General features: G+C 44.4%; 1 protein-coding gene across 1 annotated transcript in view; it reads left to right on the top strand.

Annotated features, from left to right (window-relative positions):
* The first annotated feature begins 1,286 nt into the window (after positions 1–1,286).
* Positions 1,287–22,505, top strand: part of TARP (TCR gamma alternate reading frame protein) — a 394,614-nt gene continuing 373,395 nt past the window's right edge. Inside the window, exons 1-2 of the mRNA XM_086966829.1 lie at positions 1,287–1,382; positions 1,490–1,815. Of these exons, the coding sequence (XP_086822955.1) occupies positions 1,340–1,382; positions 1,490–1,815 (369 nt within the window). The 5' untranslated portion in view covers positions 1,287–1,339. The remainder of the gene's footprint in view (positions 1,383–1,489; positions 1,816–22,505) is intronic.

Genomic DNA, 22,505 nt, shown 5'->3' with positions numbered 1-22,505 from the left:
TCAAAATGATTGCTAGCTCTGGACATTTGGGTCAAATGTTGGACTCAGTGAAGAACTTTACTGCCAAGACATAGGGACAGATTTACAAAAGGATGCGCTTGCATCAAACAAGGTGACACAACTGCAATGCAAGCCTTAAGTGTGATTTACTCTGCCACACAGTGTGGCATAGTAAATCTGGAGTAACAGAAGGCAGGGCAAGTTGCTCCCTTGGTGTATTCTGCCCTGGGACGGCGTTATATGGGTGGGGGGCGTGAGTGCTCCCATGCATCCACCCATGAATTTTGGGGCATTCCCAGATTTACTGCCAGTAGTAAACCTGGGAAGGGCGCCAAAAAGGTACACCTTCCCTGGGGAGGTGGAACGAGTAGGAATAACTTTCAGCACATATAGAAAGAGGAAAACATCTCCAGTGATTGTTTTTGTGTAGGAAGGTGTCTCTTAACCCCTTTACCGCGGCCCCGATTTTCCCGCAGTGCGGCACTTCCGCAAAACGGGCGGGGCCACGTCGGCCATTGGCTGACGGCAGCACTGGGGAGGTAGTGCTGCCGTCGGCCAATGGCCGACGGCAGCAAGGAAGGGGTTAAGTAATCCTGCCTGGAACGCGGGCACGCTTCCAAGGCAGACACCCTTGCACAATGGTGCAAGGGTGCCTGGGTTAGTGCTAGGCTGCACTGCGTGTGCCAGCGTACGTAGTGAGCAGGAATGTGCCATATCTTAGTAGATAGATGAGGGAATCTCCAGCCCTCACCATGTGACGCAGCAAGTTCTCTTGCTATGTTTCACTCAATCACACCTTTGCAAATATGTCCACCCACAGTTTTCCAATAGCTGTTCATTAACTGATCACACTCTTAGGGAAATGGAGATCCTACTCCAGTTAAAGATGTTTTTAAATCTTTATTCTTCAGAATTTAGAGATCAGTCTGCAAAGCTGAGATGCTCCTCCATATCCCGTGGTCTAGGGTCCATTCTCACACCGTTTTTTTTTCGCTGAACAGCCTTATATTAGTAGCTGAAGAAGGCCATCACTCTTCCCCACTGCTTGAAATGAAAATATAGAAGGCCTAGTACTCACTATTTAGAGTACATGTTTGCTCCTGAGAAGTGCCAGTAGTCTCCCATTAAATGTGGTGAGAATAGCAGGTACTCTCCCTTTTAAATTAAATGAGTGCAGGTACTCAGTACCGGACGGGACCTGCCCATTTAAAGCCCCCTCCCTCCTTTCCTCTGACGTGTATAACTGATGTGAATCTGTGTGACACGCATTAGAAGACACCCAGTAATAGCTCTTGCTGCTTTCTCCAGTCAGGAAGAGCATGCGCCTCGAGCTGCCACCATGCTGCTGAACATAGCATCCTTCTGGGCACATATGAGCCTTGGTATGTACACTGGTTTATTATATGCACGGAGTTCGCTGCATGTGCTTGTTCTTTCAGTGCAGTCACCCACGCTCCCTGCTCATTTCTCTCTCATGTCTTCCTTGCAGTCTGGGCCCTGAAGCTGAAGCAGCAGGATATTTCTATCACCAAAGGGGCGGGCAAAACAGTGGTGCTGAGCTGCAGGGACCACGACGGTGAGGTGTCTTCCACGGGGCTTCTCATGCACTGGTACCGGCGAGGCGGCCCGGAGAAGCGCCGCCTCAGCCGCCTGCTATACCACTCGTCATCCATCGCCGTGAATTTAGCGCCTGAAATCAGCAAAGACAAGATGTACGCCGAGCAGAGGGGGGACAGCTACACCCTGATAGTGAGCAAGCTGCAGCGCGAGGACTCCGGCGACTACTACTGCGCGTGCTGGGATCAGAACTCCACGGTGTGCTGCGGCTGCGCAGGACCCGAACCAAAACACACGCACCTGAGTGTGCATGGAGGGGGGGGGGGTCCCCCCAGGGGACCTCTGTGGAGTAGGTAAACCTGCAGACCGCTGACGAAGCACGAGCACCTGTCTCTTTCTACAGCCTCCAAGGGTGGTATCTGTTTCCATCAACCTCTGTCAAGGTTCAAGATTTTATCGCAATGCGTTGCAGCAAACTGCTATTTTGATGCTTCGAAAATATAAAAAACTATGCTGCAACAGAAAGTCAGCGAAGCAAACCTTGTTGAACTTAGCCACGACATGCAAACACAGGCATGCAAAATGCTGCTTTCTTGCATAATTTTTGTATTTCCGCATCTCATTCTCCTAAATCATCATGGTTGTCAAGCCCATTCTTCCAATAAGAGCTCTTTTATCCATTCCATTCGATAACTTTATTTCGGTCACAGCGGACCATGAAAGTGCATAATAAAAATACATACAATACAAAGATTAAGATAATAAATATGGACTCCACCTAAAATACAATAGTAAAGTACAAATATTAACTAATTTAGAGCAATAGCTCAATACAATAACGTAAAACCTGATTAAACATTGAATTCATTATCGAACGGTTACATTATAAGTAAAAGAGAATAGTTCCTACTGGTCAATGGCTACATGAATCAATTTCCTGCGTCTATGCCACATTTCATTCACGAAACGGGAGAGGGCAAAAATAATAGGGCGGTGCGTATCGTACTTTAGCACTCTAAACGCTTGGGCACACTGGCGCAAGCCAAGATTTCTACAGATTGGTAACACCCAATGTTTTCGTGCAACCTGGTACGCTGGGCAAAAAAAGAAGACATGAATTTCGTTTTCCAGGTTGTGTTCGCAAACTGGGCAATCCGTACTCTTGTTACTGTCCCATTTGCAGGTGAACACTCTAAGCGAAAGAGTACCAAATCTAAATTGCATTCTGGCTGATGCAGGGTACATCAGGTCTAAGAATTCTTCCCTTAGGTAGTCTGCTTTAACCTGGAGGAACTCAGTGGTCAGTCTCCCCCTCCCTCAGAACTCGCATGGAGGGATGCTAAATTATAATTCCTATAGTGTCAAACCAAGTCAACTTTGGTTAACTCTGGACAAGCTACATCAGGAGTACCCCAGAGCTCTGTTAGGCCAATCCTGATGCAAGTTTCCTTCATGTGGGTCAACCACGGGATCTTCTTGCCTTTCAGTGCGTCCCAGATTTCCCTAAATTCATTTTTATAACAGACAAGTTCAGTCACGGACCATAGTCTTTTCCAATATGTTAAAGGGCGTAGTGTCATAACCTCCTCGACAATGAGTAGACCTAGGCCCATGCGAAGAGGTTCAAGAGGAGTACTCACTGGAAGGCCCAAAATGTTCCTCATAAATGCGTGTTCTACCTTAGCTAAGTTAGGAGATTTTTGGTGACCCCAAAGTTCGTCCCCTTATAATGCTGCCGATCTAACCTGCACATTATAAATTTCAATAACTGGACCCGCAGGCTTAAACTCAGACTCTCTATGCAATTTCTGGATCCCCCCCACCACTTTTGTTAGCTTAAGTGCTACCTTCGCCAGCTGTGAATCCCATTCCCAAAGTGATACCCAAATACTCGAAGGTTTTAACTCGCTCCAATGGGATTCCACCCAGAATGGGGTTCGGGCGTGTCTGCCTCGGGGGATTAAACATCATAAACTTAGTTTTATCTAGGTTTATCTCCAGACATCTTGATGTACAGAAGTCAGCGAAGCCATCCAAGGTTCGTTGGATGCCGGTTGATGTCCTGGACAACAACAGAGTGTCGTCCGCAAACATCAATGCGGGCACCCGTCCTGTAACTAACCTCGGGGTGCCTATATCCTTGGCTCCAAGGAGGTGGTTAACTAATCCATTAATGCACAGGCAGAACAAGGTGGGGGCCAAGACGCATCCCTGGCGCACCCATTGGTTCACCGGGAAGCGAGCTTCCCACACCTAACTTGCGCATAAGTACCAATATGGAGCCTCATTAAGACATTCAAGAGGTAGCGTGGTAGACCAAGTTCATTTAGTACACTGCACAGTTTACGCCTGGGAACCATGTCAAACGCTGACCGCAGGTCAACGAAGATCATGTAGAGGCTGCCACCCTCTACACTCACAGTTTTCCAGTATAAAACCTGGAGTCTAAATAGCTGGTCCAAAGTAGATGTGCCTACCCTAAAACCAGCCTGAAAAGGGGATATAATCTAATTTTCTTACATCCAACTCTGTATTCTTTTTAGGATGATCCGTCCCATCAGTTTTTGAGTAACGTCTATCAGACTGATGGGCCTGTAATTAGACGGTTTGAGGAGGCAGCCTTTTTTATAAATGGGGACTATTTCGGCACCACGCCAGGTGTCCGGAGGATCCATACCTTTTAATGGCATTATAAAGAACACATAAGTAAGGAGCCCATATTTTCGGTTCAGGCCGGAAAAGGTCCCCCGGTAGTTTATCTAGACCGGGCGCCTTGTTAGGAACCAGTTTTGAAATTGCAGCTTCCACCGCTAAGGGGGAAATCTCCCAGGCCCCCTCCAGTCGATGCTCGTGGAGGAGGCATGGGAGTAAAGTTACGGGGCCATCATCGCTCGAGGAGGCATACAAGGCCCCAAAGTGTGCTTCCCAAGCAGACGCGGCTATGTTTGATTCAATTGCCAAATTACCCGCCCTACTCCCACAACTAACAATTGTCCAGAAAGATTTCGAATCTTAAGACTTCAATGCAATTCTGAGGTCTTCCCAACTATCTGCCTCCCACTCTCTCTTTTCCTTCTGAATGGCCAGCTTATGCAAAAGCCGATATTGCTTTATCCTGGTCTTATCCTGTGTTTTAACCGCAAGTATCAAATTCTTTTTAGCTTTCCTACAAATGGCATTATACCATGGATGGGCCAAAACAGGTTTTACCTTTGATCTTCCTTCAGGGTGAAACACGTCGGATAGTTCTACGATGAGCTTTTTATGTATATTTAAAGGCTTATCCCCTAATCCATGTTGCGGGGCATCAACCCCCACCTCGCCCATATCACTTAAATGCGGCAAGGCCCTTTGATATAGGTCAGCAAGTTTGTTAGTGGATCCTAGTATATGTGGCCATTTAACTCTCCGCCTGCTATTAGTTATTAAAAGCGGGGGATCTAATAAGTTTGGATCAAGATCTGGATTGGACAAACCCAGACTCCCTGGTTTCAATGTCATGACCAAAGGGTTATGGCCACTATCTTTCCTAGAATAAATCTGGAAGTCCAGGACCAGGCTCCATGTTCTGGATTCCACCAAGATGTAGTCAAGAATGGAATTTTGACCTGCTCTATTGAAGGTCATTCGGCCAGGTCTATCTGAATTTGTCCTCCCATTACAAGCTCTAAGAGAGGACAAGAGAGTAAGGGAGTTATTTGGAGGGCCAGCGGGGACCAAGCTCTAACTACCGGAATCTGAGGTTCCGGTATATACCAGTGCTGGTCCTCATCATCTAGGCCATCTTGAATTACATCAGAAAGGGGCTCGAACTGACAGTTGAAATCGCCACCCACTGTTAGGGTGACTGCAGGATCAAGGGTTAAAATAAACTGCCTAAGTTAGTCGATAGTTCCAGACTCCTTCCTACTCGGGGTTGGTCGTGAGTAGATGTTTATTAGGGCAGTTTGTCTATTTTCTGGAAGTGATAGGAGGACACACTGCACATCAAGAGAGCCAGTAGGGATCTGTACTGCCTTGGCCCCCAGATGAATACCCACCCAAATGCTAAGTCACCCCGAGGTTCTGCCCCTACCCTTCGTGGTTGCCAATATGCTGATGGTGGAAAACCCTCTCCTCTGAAAATCTTCCAGCGCCCAAGTCTCCTGGAATAGACAAACATCACTTTTCTCCACAAATGCTCCCCAGTCTGGGCAGGACAGTTTATTTTTATCCCGGCCACATTCCAGGAGAGAATTTTAATAGATTCTTTTGGCTCTCGCACCTCAATTACAGGTTGGACTAAATTGGAATATTCGTCCTGGGTAAGCGGGTCCAGAATAGTATTCCCACTGAAGCTTGGTCCCATCTCCTGTATCTCCTTCTCGTAGTTCCTCCCTCCTTCCACCGGGGATACAGCATAACTGAAATCCTCCTGGGTTGTTATTTGAGAGGTTCCAGGCACTGCATCAACCATATTGACCCCACTGCCCCCTCTACACACACACCATGAATCCTCCCTAGCTTGTTTGCCCCCCTGGGGACTGTATACATTGGTTGAGCACACATAGATCTTAGGGCTTATTCGGGTTACGGGTCTACCCTGCACAGCATCAAGGGAGGGTTGGGGTAGGCAACTGGTTAGCCGTCAGTCTATTTGGTCTAGAACGCTGTATTTGTTGCTCAAGGGAAACCGGTCACTGCTAGAGGTATATGTGTTGCCTCCCATCGGGCAACTTGTGCAACCCGAACCCTGGAGCCCAAAGTATCACTACCTCCCCAGGGCTGTCCCCCTCTAGGACCAATAGTGGTCGGATAAAAATAGGTTAGGGGGAGAGATTGGATTTGTGATCCAGGACAGACCGGGGCCCAGTTACAAATATAGTCCACCACCCAACTGCTCCTAAAATTAATTACTATCCAATCTCCCCTTGTGCTTTTTGCCCGTGGCCCCACACAATCCACGCGACGAGCGAAAAGAATTTCACTGGATGCGTGCAAGGGAAGTGGCCTATTGGAGTTCAGCCAGTGGATGCATTTATACTTGAGGTCCCCATAGTCCTCCCTTTTCCCCTGCTCCAGGGTTGGAACCCGAACAAGAACTATTACATACGGGGCAGACTCGGGGGGAATCTAAACATTTTTGTTCAATTACTGGAACATCGCGGGTAGTACTCCTATTGGGTGAAACTTGCAAATTTGGTAACCCTCTGCCCCCCTCGTTCATATTTGCTCTATCCCTTTCTGAGTTATTATTTGCAATACTCTCACTAAATTGAACTATGTGGTCCCCGGCCGGCGCACTTTGGGGAATCGTGCTGACCGGATTATTCGTTTCAGGCAGCACGGTAGAGTGGCAGGCTACATTGACACGCCCTGGCGGCCTTTCTATGGTAGTGTTAACACCTTTCGCTCTATGACCTCCCCCCTCCCCTGGAGCAGCTACATGCAGTTGTTCTAGGTGTGAGAGTCAACTTTTGATAGCATTAAGTCTATCATGGAGGGGAAGACAGGACTTGGTAAAGATGTTTTCCATTTTAACCCGAAGTCCTCTCCATGTTCTGTGAAGCCTACAACATCAGGGGATGATAGGATCGTAGGCACTTGATCATTCCGCTGGTAGGAAACTGAGCTATCAGTAATTGTTGTCAGTTTTACTTCCCCCATATTGTTACATTTCTGAATTTTAGCTTTGCTCTTGTTTATAGGAGCACCTCCACGCTTCCTTTTAGAGACTATTACAGGGGCTTCAACGCCCGTTTTTGAGGTACTGGCAGATCGTGTTTGTAATCTCAAGGTTGACGGTCCCAAAGAGTCGTGTTTTTGGGCATAGGCACATTGGCATCCATGCTAGCCGGGGAATCCGGAGGTCTAGGTTCTATTTGCACCTGATGACAGCCCACGCTGCCGCCATCCACGGAATCAATATCATCAGATCCTTGCTGGTTAGGCGATGGTGCCTGTGCCAAACAGCCCAAAGACAACCGTTTATCGAAAATTGGATCTAGGGATAACCTCCTTTCTGTAATGTCTATTTGGTGTGCCACCATAGAAGAAGCCCTGGTAAGGAATTGATCCAGGGTTCCTTCAAACGACCCCCATGGGATCGACTTTCTCCCCTTCCCAACTTTAGAAGACGCCATTAGAGTTTTAGATTGTAACAATGGCTCCTGGGAACAAATGGAGTGAAAGTTGTACTATGAGAGTCAATCAGCAGGGATAACCAAATTATTTTAGTACTAACCTTGGCTAAATCGAAAGATTGCAGGCAAAAGGGGTTGGTCCCGTCCCGTCCTCATTCAGTCTTGAACGGGCTCAAACGGGCCCGCCCTTGGCCCTGGCTTAGCCCGGCGACGTCCGCGCGCGTCCCGCGGTGCGTGAGGGCTGTGCACCTTTAAGGGCCGCTGTGACGCCGCCTCCCTGCGCCCGCTCCCAGGGGCTGCTGGGTGATGTAGTTCTTTCCACGCCGTTCCCCTCACGGCTCAGGAAACAGGATGTGGAGTGATGCCGCCGTTCCCCTCACGGCACAGAAGGTAAAAGTGCTGCCGCAATATCAGCCGCTCCCCACAGGCTGCTTCAAAAGAGCGTCCCCTTTTATCAGATGAAATGTTTTTAATGACCTTGATACAGTTCTAACATTAAGCAGTGACTTCAGGGTTAACCTGAAGATTATAGGTTTGTAAATTCAAATTTTCATCACTCCATGTTCAATATATGGCGGGCCACATATGGGAGGGTCAATAATTCACTTTTGTTGACTTTTCTTTACTCCACTAAGAGGCCACAATAACATTGCAGACACATCGTTTATTACTTCTGATCCACAAACTATTCTCAGATGTGAATATGCTGAAGTGAAGTGTGCATTCAAATAGTGTTTCCACTTCCAAAACCTGAGTATTAGGACAAAAATAGATGTGGGCTTTCATTCGTAGATATTACATTTGCAGCCAATTCAGTTTTCTGAAACACCGAGGATGACGTGTAACATGATATGACTAATTGTTGCCCAGATATCACAGCTTTTCTAGGAGCCTGTATGAAATGCCACTGGCATTTTCCGGCCTTACCATCTTTTCAGAATCAATGTTCGGAGGTATTTAACTCTAATCACACCAGCATTTCCGAGACAACTATCAAGCCTGTGAATGATTCTGAAATGACCCAACTATTATTCAAAAGCTCAAGTTCAACAAGTGCTGATTCCCCTTCAGCCTTGTTGGCCTCACAGCAGAGGCGCAACTAGAGGCAAATTTCGGGGGGGCTACTAAAAATTTCGGGAGGGAATTTCACTGATTATTCCAGCAATATGCAGAGTGGAGGTGCAGGGGCTCTAAGAAGTGGTGAAAACACAACAAAGCCTCGTTAGCAAAAAAATGGTCTTTTAACCCTTTAAGTGCGCCCGTCGGGCAACGGCCGTTGTGAGCACTACCTCGGTAGTGCTGCGCAAGTCCATTGCCGACGCGGCCCTGTCCACTCAATGGAACGTCCCGCACCACGGCAAAATTACCGCCGCAGTAAACGGGTTAAAGACCTGAGAAGTCCTCGGCTGCTGCCTTGTGTGTGCCCGGGAAGCTGTCTCAGCCAGGCTGACCCCCGCAACAAAGGGGGGGGGGGGAGTTGATGCCCTTTGAGCCCAATGGGAGTTGCACGCCTGCCTCTCAGGGACACATGTTACTAGCCTCTTCTAACATAACCTAGAACCCGCTTCAGTACCCTGGGCTTGCCAGAGGCAGCAGCTTGCTCTTGCATTTCACTGACTCCAGTCACTGCCGGTGTTGAGTCCCCAGATGAACCCAGTCCCCTACACAGAGCTCAAAACCGGCCCTTTTCTAATCCCAATTTGTCAATACAGTCAGTCAGGTGTCAGGAGTCTGTTTTGACTAGCTGCCCCATTTTACCACCAACGCAACCAACCCTGCTGGTGCCAAAGTGTTCAAGGACTTGGTTTTCCCACCCTCTCATCCCTTTGCATAGTACCATTTGGGGAGGTTATTGAAGAGTTAATTGGGCCATTTTTTCTGGGATTTTATCCAGTGTCAGTATGCAGAGTGGGTTCCTTCTTTGTTTGACACACATTGTTAATGGAGGTATAGGTGCGAGGAGATGTGTTTGGTCCCAACAGGTTGATAACCATGGCATCAAGAATAGAAGAACAGATACATTCAGGATGGAGTTCTGTTATAAGTCTTATTTGAAGCCTGGGTACTAGTTCTACGGCTTGTAGTGAAGGGTCGGGGACATGTGCTACAGAGATTGTCCTCATCCCTCCCGTGTATTACCTCACACAGTCCTAGGGAGCAATAGTTGCCTAGGCCCATTTCCCAATTGGCGTTGGTTTGTAAATCTCAAAAAGGATTTTGCCTCAGGCTGCAGAGAAAGCCACCGCCTGAAGGACACATGCCCCAACAAGTTAATAACTTAAGGAGACTAACCCAAAGCCATTCCATTCTCTGTATGGTTGGTTGCATGTTATCTGTTTTATGCTGTGTTGTGTTGACATGGGCTCTGGCAGATACCAAGCTCTTCAGACGAGACTTGAAAAGGCCTGGTTTATTGCATCACTCTTCTGCATAAGATAACACCACAAGTCTAGTTGTTTGCTCGTAGCCCACATTAACAGGGATTTGAGCTGTATATGTCCTAGTAAATTTCATGGTGGTTGTAATACATTCTTAGGAGGAATTGAAGCAGGAGGTGTTATGGCAGTGAGAAATGCAGGGAGGCGGATATATCCTTACAATCGTTCTTTCTCTACCTCCTATTTGTTTTAATAACATGGTTGACAAGAAATAGTCTGTGTCTGGATTTTCTTATGTGTTCATGACGACAACTGGAAGGAGAATTGGAGGGAAAAGAGAGGATATGTGGCATTAGAGCTTTAAATTGGAGAATATTGATTTGTTTATTATTATGTATAGTTTGATTAAAGGGACAGAAATAGTTCTTACAGCAATTTGGGCAGCAGATGCAAATTTAGAATTTTTAGTGAGTCTCCTCAATAAAGTGAACTTGTTAAATTCTAAAACCAAGCCAATGTCATTTGCACAAGGTCCCCATTATGTGACATGAAGTATTTACAGTCCTAGAGATCATACTGTCAGTGCACTGTGTGATATATAAATATATATATATGTATATCACGGAGCTCGTATACTACAGGTACCATCATGCCGTGTTAATCACCACCGTGAAAGTCCACTAGAGGTCGGCAATGATAAATAAGACACACCTGGGACTAACGAACATTTCCGCTTGTGGGTGTACCTCAGAAGAAGTTCAGAGTCACTGAACGAAACGCGTCAGGAAGACCGCCTGCAACCTGCTCAATAAATGCGTTTGCATTGAAGTTTCGTGTGCGGCTCACCTTTGTTCCTAAACAGGAAGAAAATTACAGATATATATATATATATATATATATATATATATATATATATATATATATATATATATATATATATATATATATATATATATATATCAAACACAGTCAGGAAGCACAATTGAGAAAGGCCACAGGAAGCCTAATAAAAAGTCCATTTATTGTGCATTCGAACTCTTGCCAGCAGTCCAGTCTCAGTACAACCGGCTTCTTAAATAAAGTGCTCTGCCAGACGCGTTTCTGGAAATACCTTCCTTTCATCAGTGGCACAAAAGGTAAAGTGAGCCTCACGTTGCTTTATCAATTAAGAACACCTGCTTGTGTAGGCGTGGCATTCACAATGCCTCATGGTGTTCGTAGTTTTTAATCCAAGTGGAAGCGACGCTCACTCACCATTTAAAAATGCAAATGTTCAGCCCCAGTGGGTAGATGCACAGTGTTCAGTGACAGGGCTGCGCTGCTTTACAGTTTTCAAATGCGAACTTTTGCAGGCTCCAGTCCTGAATTGCAGCCTGCAAATGCTTCCTTCTGACAGTCCCAAACTCGAAATACAAGATTGAGCAGACCTGCTTGAGCACAGTGAGCCTTCCTCGTTAGGCGTGCAAGCCCCATAAATCAAACACAGTCAGGAAGCACAATTGAGAAAGGCCACAGGAAGCTTAATAAAAAGTCCATTTATTGTGCATTCGAACTCTTGCCAGCAGTCCAAATGCTCACATGACATCATTTCCTGCTTTATTGGTACATGGATTACCTGCCACGTGCGTGGTCTCAGGCAGTAACATCATTGCATCCTGGGATAAGTAGTCCCTCATAATTTTGCAGTTCAAAGGTGCTCAAAAGCTTGAGAGGTCACACGACAGCGCTCCTGAACTGCAAAATTATTTCATGGCAGCCCTGCCGTGGAGAGGAGCACCACCTTCTACCTGTTTGGGGCTGTAAGTAGCACGAATCTACATTAACTCAGCACAGCGCCCCTTGCAAACTATGCTTGTAAGCAATCCTGCATCCTACAAAGGACAATCTACAGTTTTAAAAGAAGAAAGTGCACCAATCCTACGATAGGAAAAAAACGAAATACTCACATGACCCCAACCCACTTGGGCAACACTTAACATTACCTTCGCCTGCAGCACTCACGGGAGAAACTACAAGGACCAGCGGCACTTGCTGTGCCGACGCCCCTCAGGGCGGGGCTTAAGCTGTGTAACGCACTCATAAGAACACAAGCTTGCAGGTGATCGGACAATGGAGCCTTTGATAAAGAACGATTGCCGTTCGAAACGCGTCAGGCTTTCTCATGGTGAGAGGAGGCACCTGTAATCAACCAGCGATCCTTAATAAAGAAAGGTGAAAGCTCCCCAGCGTGTTGGCGTCTTCACAAGGGCAACTTTGTATCGTGTGGATTTTAGCGGCCAGCCCGGTCGCGAAGACGCTCCACTGCCAAGGCGGTTCTAGCAGTGACCTGCACGGGTTACTGTTTCTTGAACTGGGGAGTTCCAGAAGTTAAGGACTTGTAAAAGCAGGTTGTTGCCTCGTGCCGCCTCATCCCCAACCCACTTGGGCAACACTTAACATTACCTTCGCCTGCAGCACTCACGGGAGAAACTACAAGGACCAGCGGCACTTGCTGTGTCGACGCCCCTCAGGGCGGGGCTTAAGCTGTGTAACGCACTCATAAGAACACAAGCTTGCAGGTGATCGGACAATGGAGCCTTTGATAAAGAACGATTGCCGTTCGAAACGCGTCAGGCTTTCTCATGGTGAGAGGAGGCACCTGTAATCAACCAGCGATCCTTAATAAAGAAAGGTGAAAGCTCCCCAGCGTGTTGGCGTCTTCACAAGGGCAACTTTGTATCATATATATAGATATATATATATTATATATATATATATATATATATATATATATATATATATATATATATATATATATATATATATATATATATATATATATATATATATATATATATATATATATATATATATATATATCACCAGGTTATATGGGTTTTAAGTATCATAATTATGATTATGATATTCTCTTATCGTGCCCCAGCAATTGAACTCATATTGCAGCAGTGTGGATGCAGTGGTTAGATGTAGCAGCAAATGCCCACTGGGGCACAATTTTGAAAAAAGTGATCCAAGCCATGTACTCCCATTTAAACAATGATGTTTTTCCTTTTGCACGATTTGCACAAGAGATAGCGAATTTGCACAGAATGTACAAAGTGTATATAAATGTATATATATATTTTTTTACATGATTTTAATATATTATGTAGAAATAATTTATTTTTCTAAATTGGTTCAAAACAAATTTTTTAATCAATTTATCTATGAGGAAATGATTATGAGGAAACATTGGGAGTAAGGACTGAACGATCAAGGAAGAGTGATATTCTCTTTTCAAAATGTTTGTTTTTTTTAAAAATTATGCATGGTTAAACTTAAAATGTGTTCTGGATCACTAAGCACTTTATTGAAATTGAACAAAAAGTAATCTATGACTCAAGCGCTACTGAACTAGGCTGAAGTTTGTTTGTTTTATTTCCACAGGCTGTGGGGTCAGCTGACTGTGTACTAGCACTTTAAGAGGGATGGGTGTACGATCGACCATGTCTTGTGATCAAGGGACGGAGGTCCCGAAACGCGTCATGGCGGCGTGTTCTATGCACTACTGGATGAAATAAACTGATATTTGCAAAATATCCGAAAGGGTCCGGCTTCGTTTTTTTCCCTGGAGTGAGATTTGGGGACTTGGCGGAATTCATGGCATATATAAATATATATATATATATATATATATATATATATATATATATATATTACCTACTGGCGGTCGCCAGTAGGTAGTTATAGTTAGGATTATTTTGTATAAGGAATCCGCAACATTCTATTGGGAATAACTTTTGCGCCGGTTGAGGGATCTGCCTGAAATTGTCCTCAAATTTGCCTCTCAGCCTTCCCTGAAAGTTTGGGGGGGATTCGTCAAGCGGGGGCCGAGATAAAAGGGGGGTCCCAAAACGTGTTTTCCCCATGTTAATTTCCATAGGGCAGTTGGACTCATAGCCCGAACGGCTGAATGGATTTCCGCCAAACTTGGCAAAATTGTAGGGACTGGTAGCCCGATATGCCTTTGCTATGTCTCAAGATATATGTTCCAGTGGATTTTGAGTAATTTAGGTTAAGAAAAATATATATATCTATAAGCGCGCCCCGGTACGCGCACCGGAGCGCGTACCAGCGCGCTACGCGAGTTCGCGAGCGGAAAGCTGATTGGCTCTCGGGTGTCTGTCAACATTCCAAACAGTCCGGAGCGGCCGCCATCTTGTGTCTCGGTAGGATCGAGACACAAGAGGTGGCAAAAACAAAGGGGAAATGACCAAAAGGGGGCAGGGTAGACCCCCGAACCCCTAGGTTTGATGTGGGGGCCATAAAAGGTTTCTATAAGTGATTGTTTAAGAGAGTAAGAATGTGTATGATTCTGTAGAAGTAAGTGTAGTGGTAGGTGTATAGCTGTATATGCAAGTAAATGGATGTTTGATAGTTTATTTGCATGTGTGAGTAACTCTATAGATGAGTGTCCGTGTGTAATAAGATGTATAGGTGTATGAGCACATATGATGAATGAGTACATGTATGAGTGCCTATATAGAACTGTTACTGAATGACTGGATGTGTATGTAGATTTTGGAATTACTGAATAGGTTGTTCTAAATGGAATTGGTATCTCCATTTTTTTGAAAATTTTAGTTTCTATTTTTGAATGTGTGTATCAAGGGTTATATTACGCTGAGAGGAGGTCTGCCACTCTTTCACAAGGATGATGTAATCAGTGATGTCATCAGTGATGCCATTTGAGATGTCACCAGTGATGTCATGAGTGATGTCACTGACCATGTCCTGAGTGATCAAAAGGGTCAAAAGGGCCCGTATGGGCGGACGCTCCTTCCGCCATCTGGCAGCGAAAAGCTGGAATTCCCTCCCTCTCCATCTCCATCTGGATCCATCCGAATACAGCTTCCGCAAGAACCTAAAAACATACCTGTTCTCCAGATAACTGATCACTGGTCTCCAACCTCGCACAGAGTTCTTCAGTTGTAGCGCGGGGACACGCTTCTGCGTAACCAAGCGCTTTATAAGCTACCCTTATTATGTAATATGTGACGTCATCAGCAGTGCATTGCGGGCACGCGAGTTATAGTTAGCTGAATCAACTATAAAGGGGGAATTTCAATGGTTTTGTGTGAGTGAAATGTCCAGCTAACTATAACGTGTGAAACCTATGGTTTTTTCAGTGAATTTCTAAGGTTTTTTAAATGCTAATTCCTGACTATAACGTGTGTGAAACATTTGGTATTTTCAGTGAATTTCTAAGGTTTTTTAAATGCTAATTTTTATCTATAACATGGCTGAAACCTATGGTTTTTTCAGTGAATTTCTAAGGTTTTTTAAATGCCAATTTTTAACTATAACGTGGCAGAAACCTATGTTTTTTTCTGTGAATTTCAAAGGTTTTGTAAATTAAAATGTTAAACACCATCGATGCTAGTGTTATTTTCCTCCTGCGCTGATCATTTAAAATCCCCATTGTTCATGACGAGCTCAGCTCGTCATGAGTGTATGGAGGTGTACACCATGACGAGCTGAGCTCGTCATGAGCGTCGAAGGAGTTAAATGTATTAATTGTTATTTTTTATACTAATTTACTACATTATTTTAAACTATTTATTATTAGATATTTTATTTTTTAAATTACATTACACATTTTTAATATAAATTGGAAAAAAATGTTTTTAAAAATATTGAAATTGTAATATATTTTTTTTTTATTTAATATTTTTTTAATTTATCTATATTTTATATAGCCGGCAATGATATCCTATGGAAGGAAATTCAAGTTACTGGTAAGTACAGTTAAATTTACTTTTCCGGAATAGTAGTGAGCTAGATTGGGGAATTAATTCCTCTTCAATCCTGAGGTCCCCTGTGAGCCAACTAGCCCACCAGCTACCTCCAGTATGCGCCAGGCAGCTGTGTTGCAGAGAGTCATTCAAAGGGCACGCCCCCTTTTTTACAACACTCTGCAACACAGCTCTGTGGCGCTTACTGGAGATACCTGTTGGACTAGTTGCCCCTTAGGGGACCTCTGGATTGAACAGGAATTAATTCCCAAACTTAAAACGCGCCTAAGGGCATGTTTGCACTCACATCACCTCAAGCCCCTCCCCCTACCTTCACCGCCGTGCTAACGCGCCCTGTAGAGTGTTCTAAGTTGGGGGATTAAGTCCCCTTGCATATTGGGGGTCCCTGGGGGCCAACTAGCCCACCGGGAACCTCCAGTATGCGCCAGGAGGCTGCGTTGCAGAGACGTGTAATGAGCCCATGCCCCTTTTTACACCTCTCTGCAATGCAGCCGCTGGGCGCGTTTGCAGAGGGGGAACTAATTCCCCTTGCATACTGGGGGTCCCTCTGGGCCAACTAGCTCACCAGGAGTCTCCAGTATGAGCCAGGGGGCTGCATTGCAGAGAGGTGTAATGAGGCAACGCCCCTTTTACACCTCTCTGCAACGCAGCCCCCGGGCCCGTTTGCAGAGGGGGAACTAATTCCCCTTGCATATTTGGGGTCCATGGGGGCCAACTAGCCCACCAGGAACCTCCAGTATGCGCCAGGGGGCTGCATTGCAAAGAGGTGTAATGAGGCCACCCTCCTTTTTACACCTCTCTGCAACGCAGCCCCCTAACGCATTTGCAGAGGGGGAACCGATTCCCCTTGCATACTGGGGGTCCATGGGGGACAACTAGCCCACCTGGAACCTACAGTATGCGCCAGGGGGCTACGTTGCTTTGCCCCGGGGGTGGTGGTCCCCGGGGCAGTGTGGGAGGGATTGGGCCCCCCCACACTTCTTTTTCACTATACCCCCGGGATTAGGTCCCCCGGGGGGTAATTTGAAAAAAAGCAGACTGGGTTTAAAGAAAAAAATTGGGGGTCCTTGGGGGTCCTTGTGGGACCACCTGAGCAGGCCTAGGGGGTCAAGCTGTTTCTACCCTGCCCCCTTTTTGCGTTCTACACGTTTGTTTTTCTGCTTTCTTGTGCCTCAGTCTACCGAGCACAAGATGGCTGCCAACACTTCCTGGTTTGGAGTGTTCACAGCCAATAAGCATGCAGCTCGTACTCGGAAAGGTACGCATAGATACTTGTACGGTACTTGTACAGTACTCATACCCCGCGATTTTTGTAAAAAAAAAAAATGGGGGTCCTTGGGGGTCCTTGTGGGACCAGCTGAGCAGGCCTAGGGGGTCAGGGTGCTTATACCCTGCCCCCTTTTTGCGTTCTACACGTTTGTTTTTCTGCTTTCTTGTGCCTCAGTCTACCGAGCATAAGATGGCTGCCAACACTTCCTGGTTTGGAGTGTTCACAGCCAATGAGCATGCAGCTCGTACTCGGAAAGGTACGCGTAGGGTACTTGTACGGTACTCGTTGAGTACTCGTAACCCGCGATTTTTGTCAAAAAAAAATAGGGGGTGAGTTATCAGATCTTGTGCTTCAGTAGTGACATTTTTGGGAGAGATGGGCAGCTGTTCATTTTTGGAATGAAGACCATGGAATAGCATCTTTTGATCCCTCATCATAGGTTCTCAAACGATACACCCATTTCTGTTCTATTTTAAACAGGATGCGTTCTGCATTCTTGTGCATGGTACCCAAAGTCTCCAAGATGACCCAGCACAGGTTCTTTGTTGTGTGTTGTTGGGTTATGTAATGGTTGCTCATCCTAGTGGTAGGCTTTTTGCATCTTATAGTGCTGCGATGCACCCCTATTTGTTGTTTTACTTTTAGGCATGTCATGACGATGTATTTTTTGTTACAAGGGCATGTCATCAAGTAAATTGCGTGAGTTGAGTTGCAGTTAGTATCGCGTCTCAAGGTCCATTGTAGTTTGTTGGAAAGTTGTAATGTTTTTGTTGGTTGTGTGAGATGGCAGACAGAGCATGACCTGCAGGGGTAGTGGCCTGTGACTGGGGTCCTGCCCCATGTCGTGAGTATGGTTCCTTGTTCTTTCTTTTGTGGTACCAGTCTGATGTGGACTAATAAGTCACAGATGTTCTTGCTTCTTTTATTAGCAAGTCTAGGTTTTGGCCATTTGAGAGTTACCAAGGTTAGAATGTGCCAGTGTTTGTTAATGGCTTGTTTTACTTTGTTTGTGGAGCTACTGTATGTTGTTACACAAGTGAGAACGTGTTTATCTTGATTTTTGGTGGTGGTTTTGAGAAGTCTATTGTGATTCTGGTTCTGCGCTCTTTTTTGGCATTTGGATATTAATTTGTCTGGTATTCTCTCTCTTTTAGCTTGTTGCTTATTAGGACATGTGTCTGCTGTTTATAGTCAGTTTTTTCCCAACAATTTCTTTGATACGTAGAAATAGACTGTAAGGGAGATTTTCTCTCAGAGGGGTGGGTGAAAGCTGTTGAAAGACGGTAAACTGTTTTTTGGTGAGGGTTTAAAATAGGTTTTGTTTTTTAAAATGTTGTCTTCGGTGAATATGGTGATGTCTAGGAAGTCCAAACTGGTACTGTTGGCTGTGTAAGTGAATGTGAAGAATTGATCACAAGAATTGAGCCATGTGTGAAACTAAGGCAGACTCTCTGTTGTGCCTTTCCAAATCATTAGGATATCATCTATGTATCTTTTCCAGAAGAGTATTTTGCATCTGTGGGGGTTGACATTGTTAAGGGCGTGTTTTTCTTAAAAAGTGCTGACCTAGAGCCCTGACTGACTCAGGGCGAATGTGCTGCCCACTAAAGTCCTGTGGGTTTGTAAATAGAGGGTACCTTCGTATTCAAAGAAAGGTTCGGTCAGAGCTAGGCGATAACACTCAAGAATAAAATGTCTGGGGGTGTGAAATCCTCAGTTCAGTTGGAAAATATTTTCTTCAATCGTTTTCAGGGTGGCTTCCTGGGGAGCCTGGTATACAGGCTCTCGATATCTAGGCGTACTAGTAGTTCAGTTTCAGGCTCATATTTGATGTATTTTAGTTTGTTGCGAAGATAGCGGGTATCCTTAAGGTAGGTAGGTGTTTATTGCATAATAGGTCTGAGAAAGAAGTCTGCAAATTGTGACAGGGGTTTGAGGATTGAATCGATCCCAGACATGATAGGAGGCCCTGGTGGTGGAGTTCTGTCTTTGTGAATCTTGGGTAAAGAATTGAAGTTAGGTGTCCTTGGGTTCTTAGCTTGTAAGAAGTCTGATTATTTTCTAGAAATCCACAAGTTTGTTTCTGCTTCTTCCACCATGATATTAATGGTGTTTTTAATCTTGCAATTGGGTCTATTGGTAAAATTCTATAGAATTTAGGAAATCCAGGCATTCTCAATTGTGGTGTCAGTAACACTAGACCTCCCCCTTTGTCTGCTGGTTTTATGATGAAATTGTTGTCACGTTTGAGTTCATCAAGTGCTGTTCATTCTTCTTACGTTATGTTAATGAATGGCTTTTTGTTAGACTTTAGTGATTTAATTTCTTTGAAGAGAGCTTGCTCGAAGGCTAGGATCTCCACTGGTACGGAGGCACTGGGTGGACAGAAGGTGGGCTTTCTCCTGAGGTCTGTGTCTCCTTCCATAGATGTATCAAATACGTTTTGAAAGTATGCCTTGAGTTTTATTTTCCAGCAGAATTCAGCCTTTGTTCAGAAGCTTGTGTTGGTCTTCTATCAAGTTGGTATCTGTTAGGTTGAAAACTAATGATTTGTGGTGCTCATTACTGGTCGATCCTGGTCCTAGGACATGCTCCTGGTCAGGACTTGCTGATCTTCGCCGTTCCACCATACTTCCTTTCTTCCTTTTTTTTTTCAACGATGAATACACGCAAAACAATGGCCTATTAAATCGCCTGGATGGCCCAATATAGCCCAGTCCCACGAATTGACTTTCCTTCCTGTTACGGAGTGCAAGCCACAATGTCAGGTTTATAGTACTGAGATGCCCCGTAAGTTTGAAGTTAAAACCATTCTAACTTTACCTCGTCCTTCAGATCTTTTTTCTGTAGATCTGTAACAGTTCAGTTTATTTATTATGATTTGGGACTCCGAAGAGTTCCACATAAAAGAAAATTATACATATAAAAATCAACATTGCACTCCATAAAAGAGAGAAAGTAAAGTACTAAATTCATCATAGCATATCAAACAAGAACAAGGAAAAACAAGAATATGGAAATCATTCAATAAACTTTCAGGTGCCAAGAGGATTGATCCATAATAAATCAGATCACCATTGATGGGTACTTAGGGAATTTTACGCAGATTATAATCTAAATCATTACATATAATCTAAAACTATCATAAAAACATTCGAAATTAAAGCCATGGAATAAAAAGTGGGGATTTGTCAATTCGCATTACAATACAAGATAACCAGAACCGTAACCATGTAGTGGAGAGTGAGAATTTGTTAATTCACAATACAGAACAAGATCAAGATAACCAGCAGCATTATAATGGTGCATAAATATTTCAAACAACACAGACTTTTTTTCTCAGCATATCTAGCTGCAAAACAGGTTGGAAAAGAGCAAGAGCTCAGATACATACATAGGAGATCAGCATACAGTACTCGTTAGCTAGCAGCAACAAAGTTTGGAAAAAGTGCAAAGCTCAGAAACGTACATAGTAACTCAATCAATACTGTTCTAATATATGTTTAAAAATTGTTTAAAAAAGCGAAACATTTTAAAACAAACAAGTTCAGATGGGCATGCCAGCAGTCAGCTTCTAATGCAAAAAACACAGTTGATGGACAGAATGTAGAACAATGTCATACATTCACCCCAGTACAGAGATCTGGGCCTAAATCCATCGTTTTTTTGCACTCCACACCATCCCAGTTCCGACATGGCCATGTGCAAATCAGCCTTGACCCTGAGCCTCATGGGAACAGTCCAGCCCGAACTGCCAAGCCATGTCTTTCCTGGACCGGAATCAAGCATCCTAGGACCGGTTTCTGGCTATCAGCCGTCTTCAGCCAGGATAGCTTGACTCCAGTGGTGTGGAGAGCATGGGACTCACGTCTGAGCATACCCATCCCAATCGGGGTGACAAATGCAAAAACCACAGTTGATGGACAGAATGCAGAACAATGTCATACATTCACCCCAGTACAGAGATCTGGGCCTAAATCCATCGTTTTTTTTGCACTCCACACTGCCCCAGTTCAGACATGGCCATGTGCAAATCAGCCTTGACCCTGTGCCTCATGGGAACAGTCCAGCACGAACTGCCAAGCCATGTCTTTCCTGGACCGGAATCAAGCATCCTAGGACCGGTTTCTGGCTATCAGCCGTCTTCAGCAAGGATAGCTTGACTCCAGTGGTGTGGAGAGCATGGGACTCACGTCTGAGCATACCCATCCCACTCGGGGTGACAAATGCAAAAACCACAGTTGATGGACAGAATGCAGAACAATGTCATACATTCACCCCAGTACAGAGATCTGGGCCTAAATCGTTTTTTTGCAGCAGTCAGTTTCTGGCATCTTCTGCTCTGGTAATATTATATTTTTTAAAACAATTCCTTAGGTATCTGCGATGTATTGATTGCAATGTTGGGCAAACAAATAAGACATGATTTAAGTCTTGTATTTAAGAGTTACATAAGTGACAAAGTCTTTCCTGTCTAGCAATGCTCTCCCAAGCTCCTGTTCCAATTCTTAGAGAAAGTAAAGTCAGTCTAAGCAACAGATTAACTCTACATATTCCATGTTTTAGATTCCATAACACATATGGATGGAGTTTCTTGTAAATACTACTCCCCACAATACAATCATTATTTCTATTCTCTGCGCACATTTTAATATCTCTTTCGCGAGAAACCCCATAGATTGTTTTTTTTATTCTGATTTTCAAGGCTCGTTTACAGAGTACTGCCGCACAATCTCTATCTAAGCTGAACATTGTTAAAGCTTTTGAATGATTCCTAAAAAGAGCACTCTTTTCTTTCATACTGACAAAGATTTTGTTGCTTAACACTACTCGTAAAATATTCTCGGAACTGTTTACTAGAGTGTTGACCCATCTTAAGCATGCAGCCATAGTTAGCACATAAGTGGAGAGTAGCGCAAATTCAATCCTAATCGCTGCGATAGGAGGAGTGCAATTCAAATGACATATTTGGAGCCAGATCTGTGCCTCTACTTTCTCAAATGTATCCCACTCTTATGCATCAATTGTTTCACAAGCATAGGTCAATGCTGGAGGTATCTTCATTTTATAGACTGATAAGATGTGTGTGAAGTGTCTTTTCCAGCAGTGTGTATACAATCGATTCATTGCAAAGGCTTGTGAAATTGCCTTGCCTTTACAATGATCCATGTGATTGCTGCCGGAACACCAGTTCGAAAAGATTTTTCCTAAATATGAATAAAACTTTACTACTTCCAGTTTCTCAATTCCCAAGAACCAAAGGCAAGTTTTTTCTGACTTTACATCCCAATGACTAAAAATCATAACTATACTTTTTAAAATATTTATTTTTTAAATAATATACTTCTGTATACCTAATCAACTCAGCAAGGTGTCTTTGAAT

This window comes from Lissotriton vulgaris, chromosome 4_1 (genome assembly GCF_964263255.1).
Source record: "Lissotriton vulgaris chromosome 4_1, aLisVul1.2, whole genome shotgun sequence".
Taxonomy (NCBI): domain Eukaryota; kingdom Metazoa; phylum Chordata; class Amphibia; order Caudata; family Salamandridae; genus Lissotriton; species Lissotriton vulgaris.
Note: the sequence above shows the minus strand (reverse complement) of the source record. Positions and strands in the feature narration are given on the sequence as shown.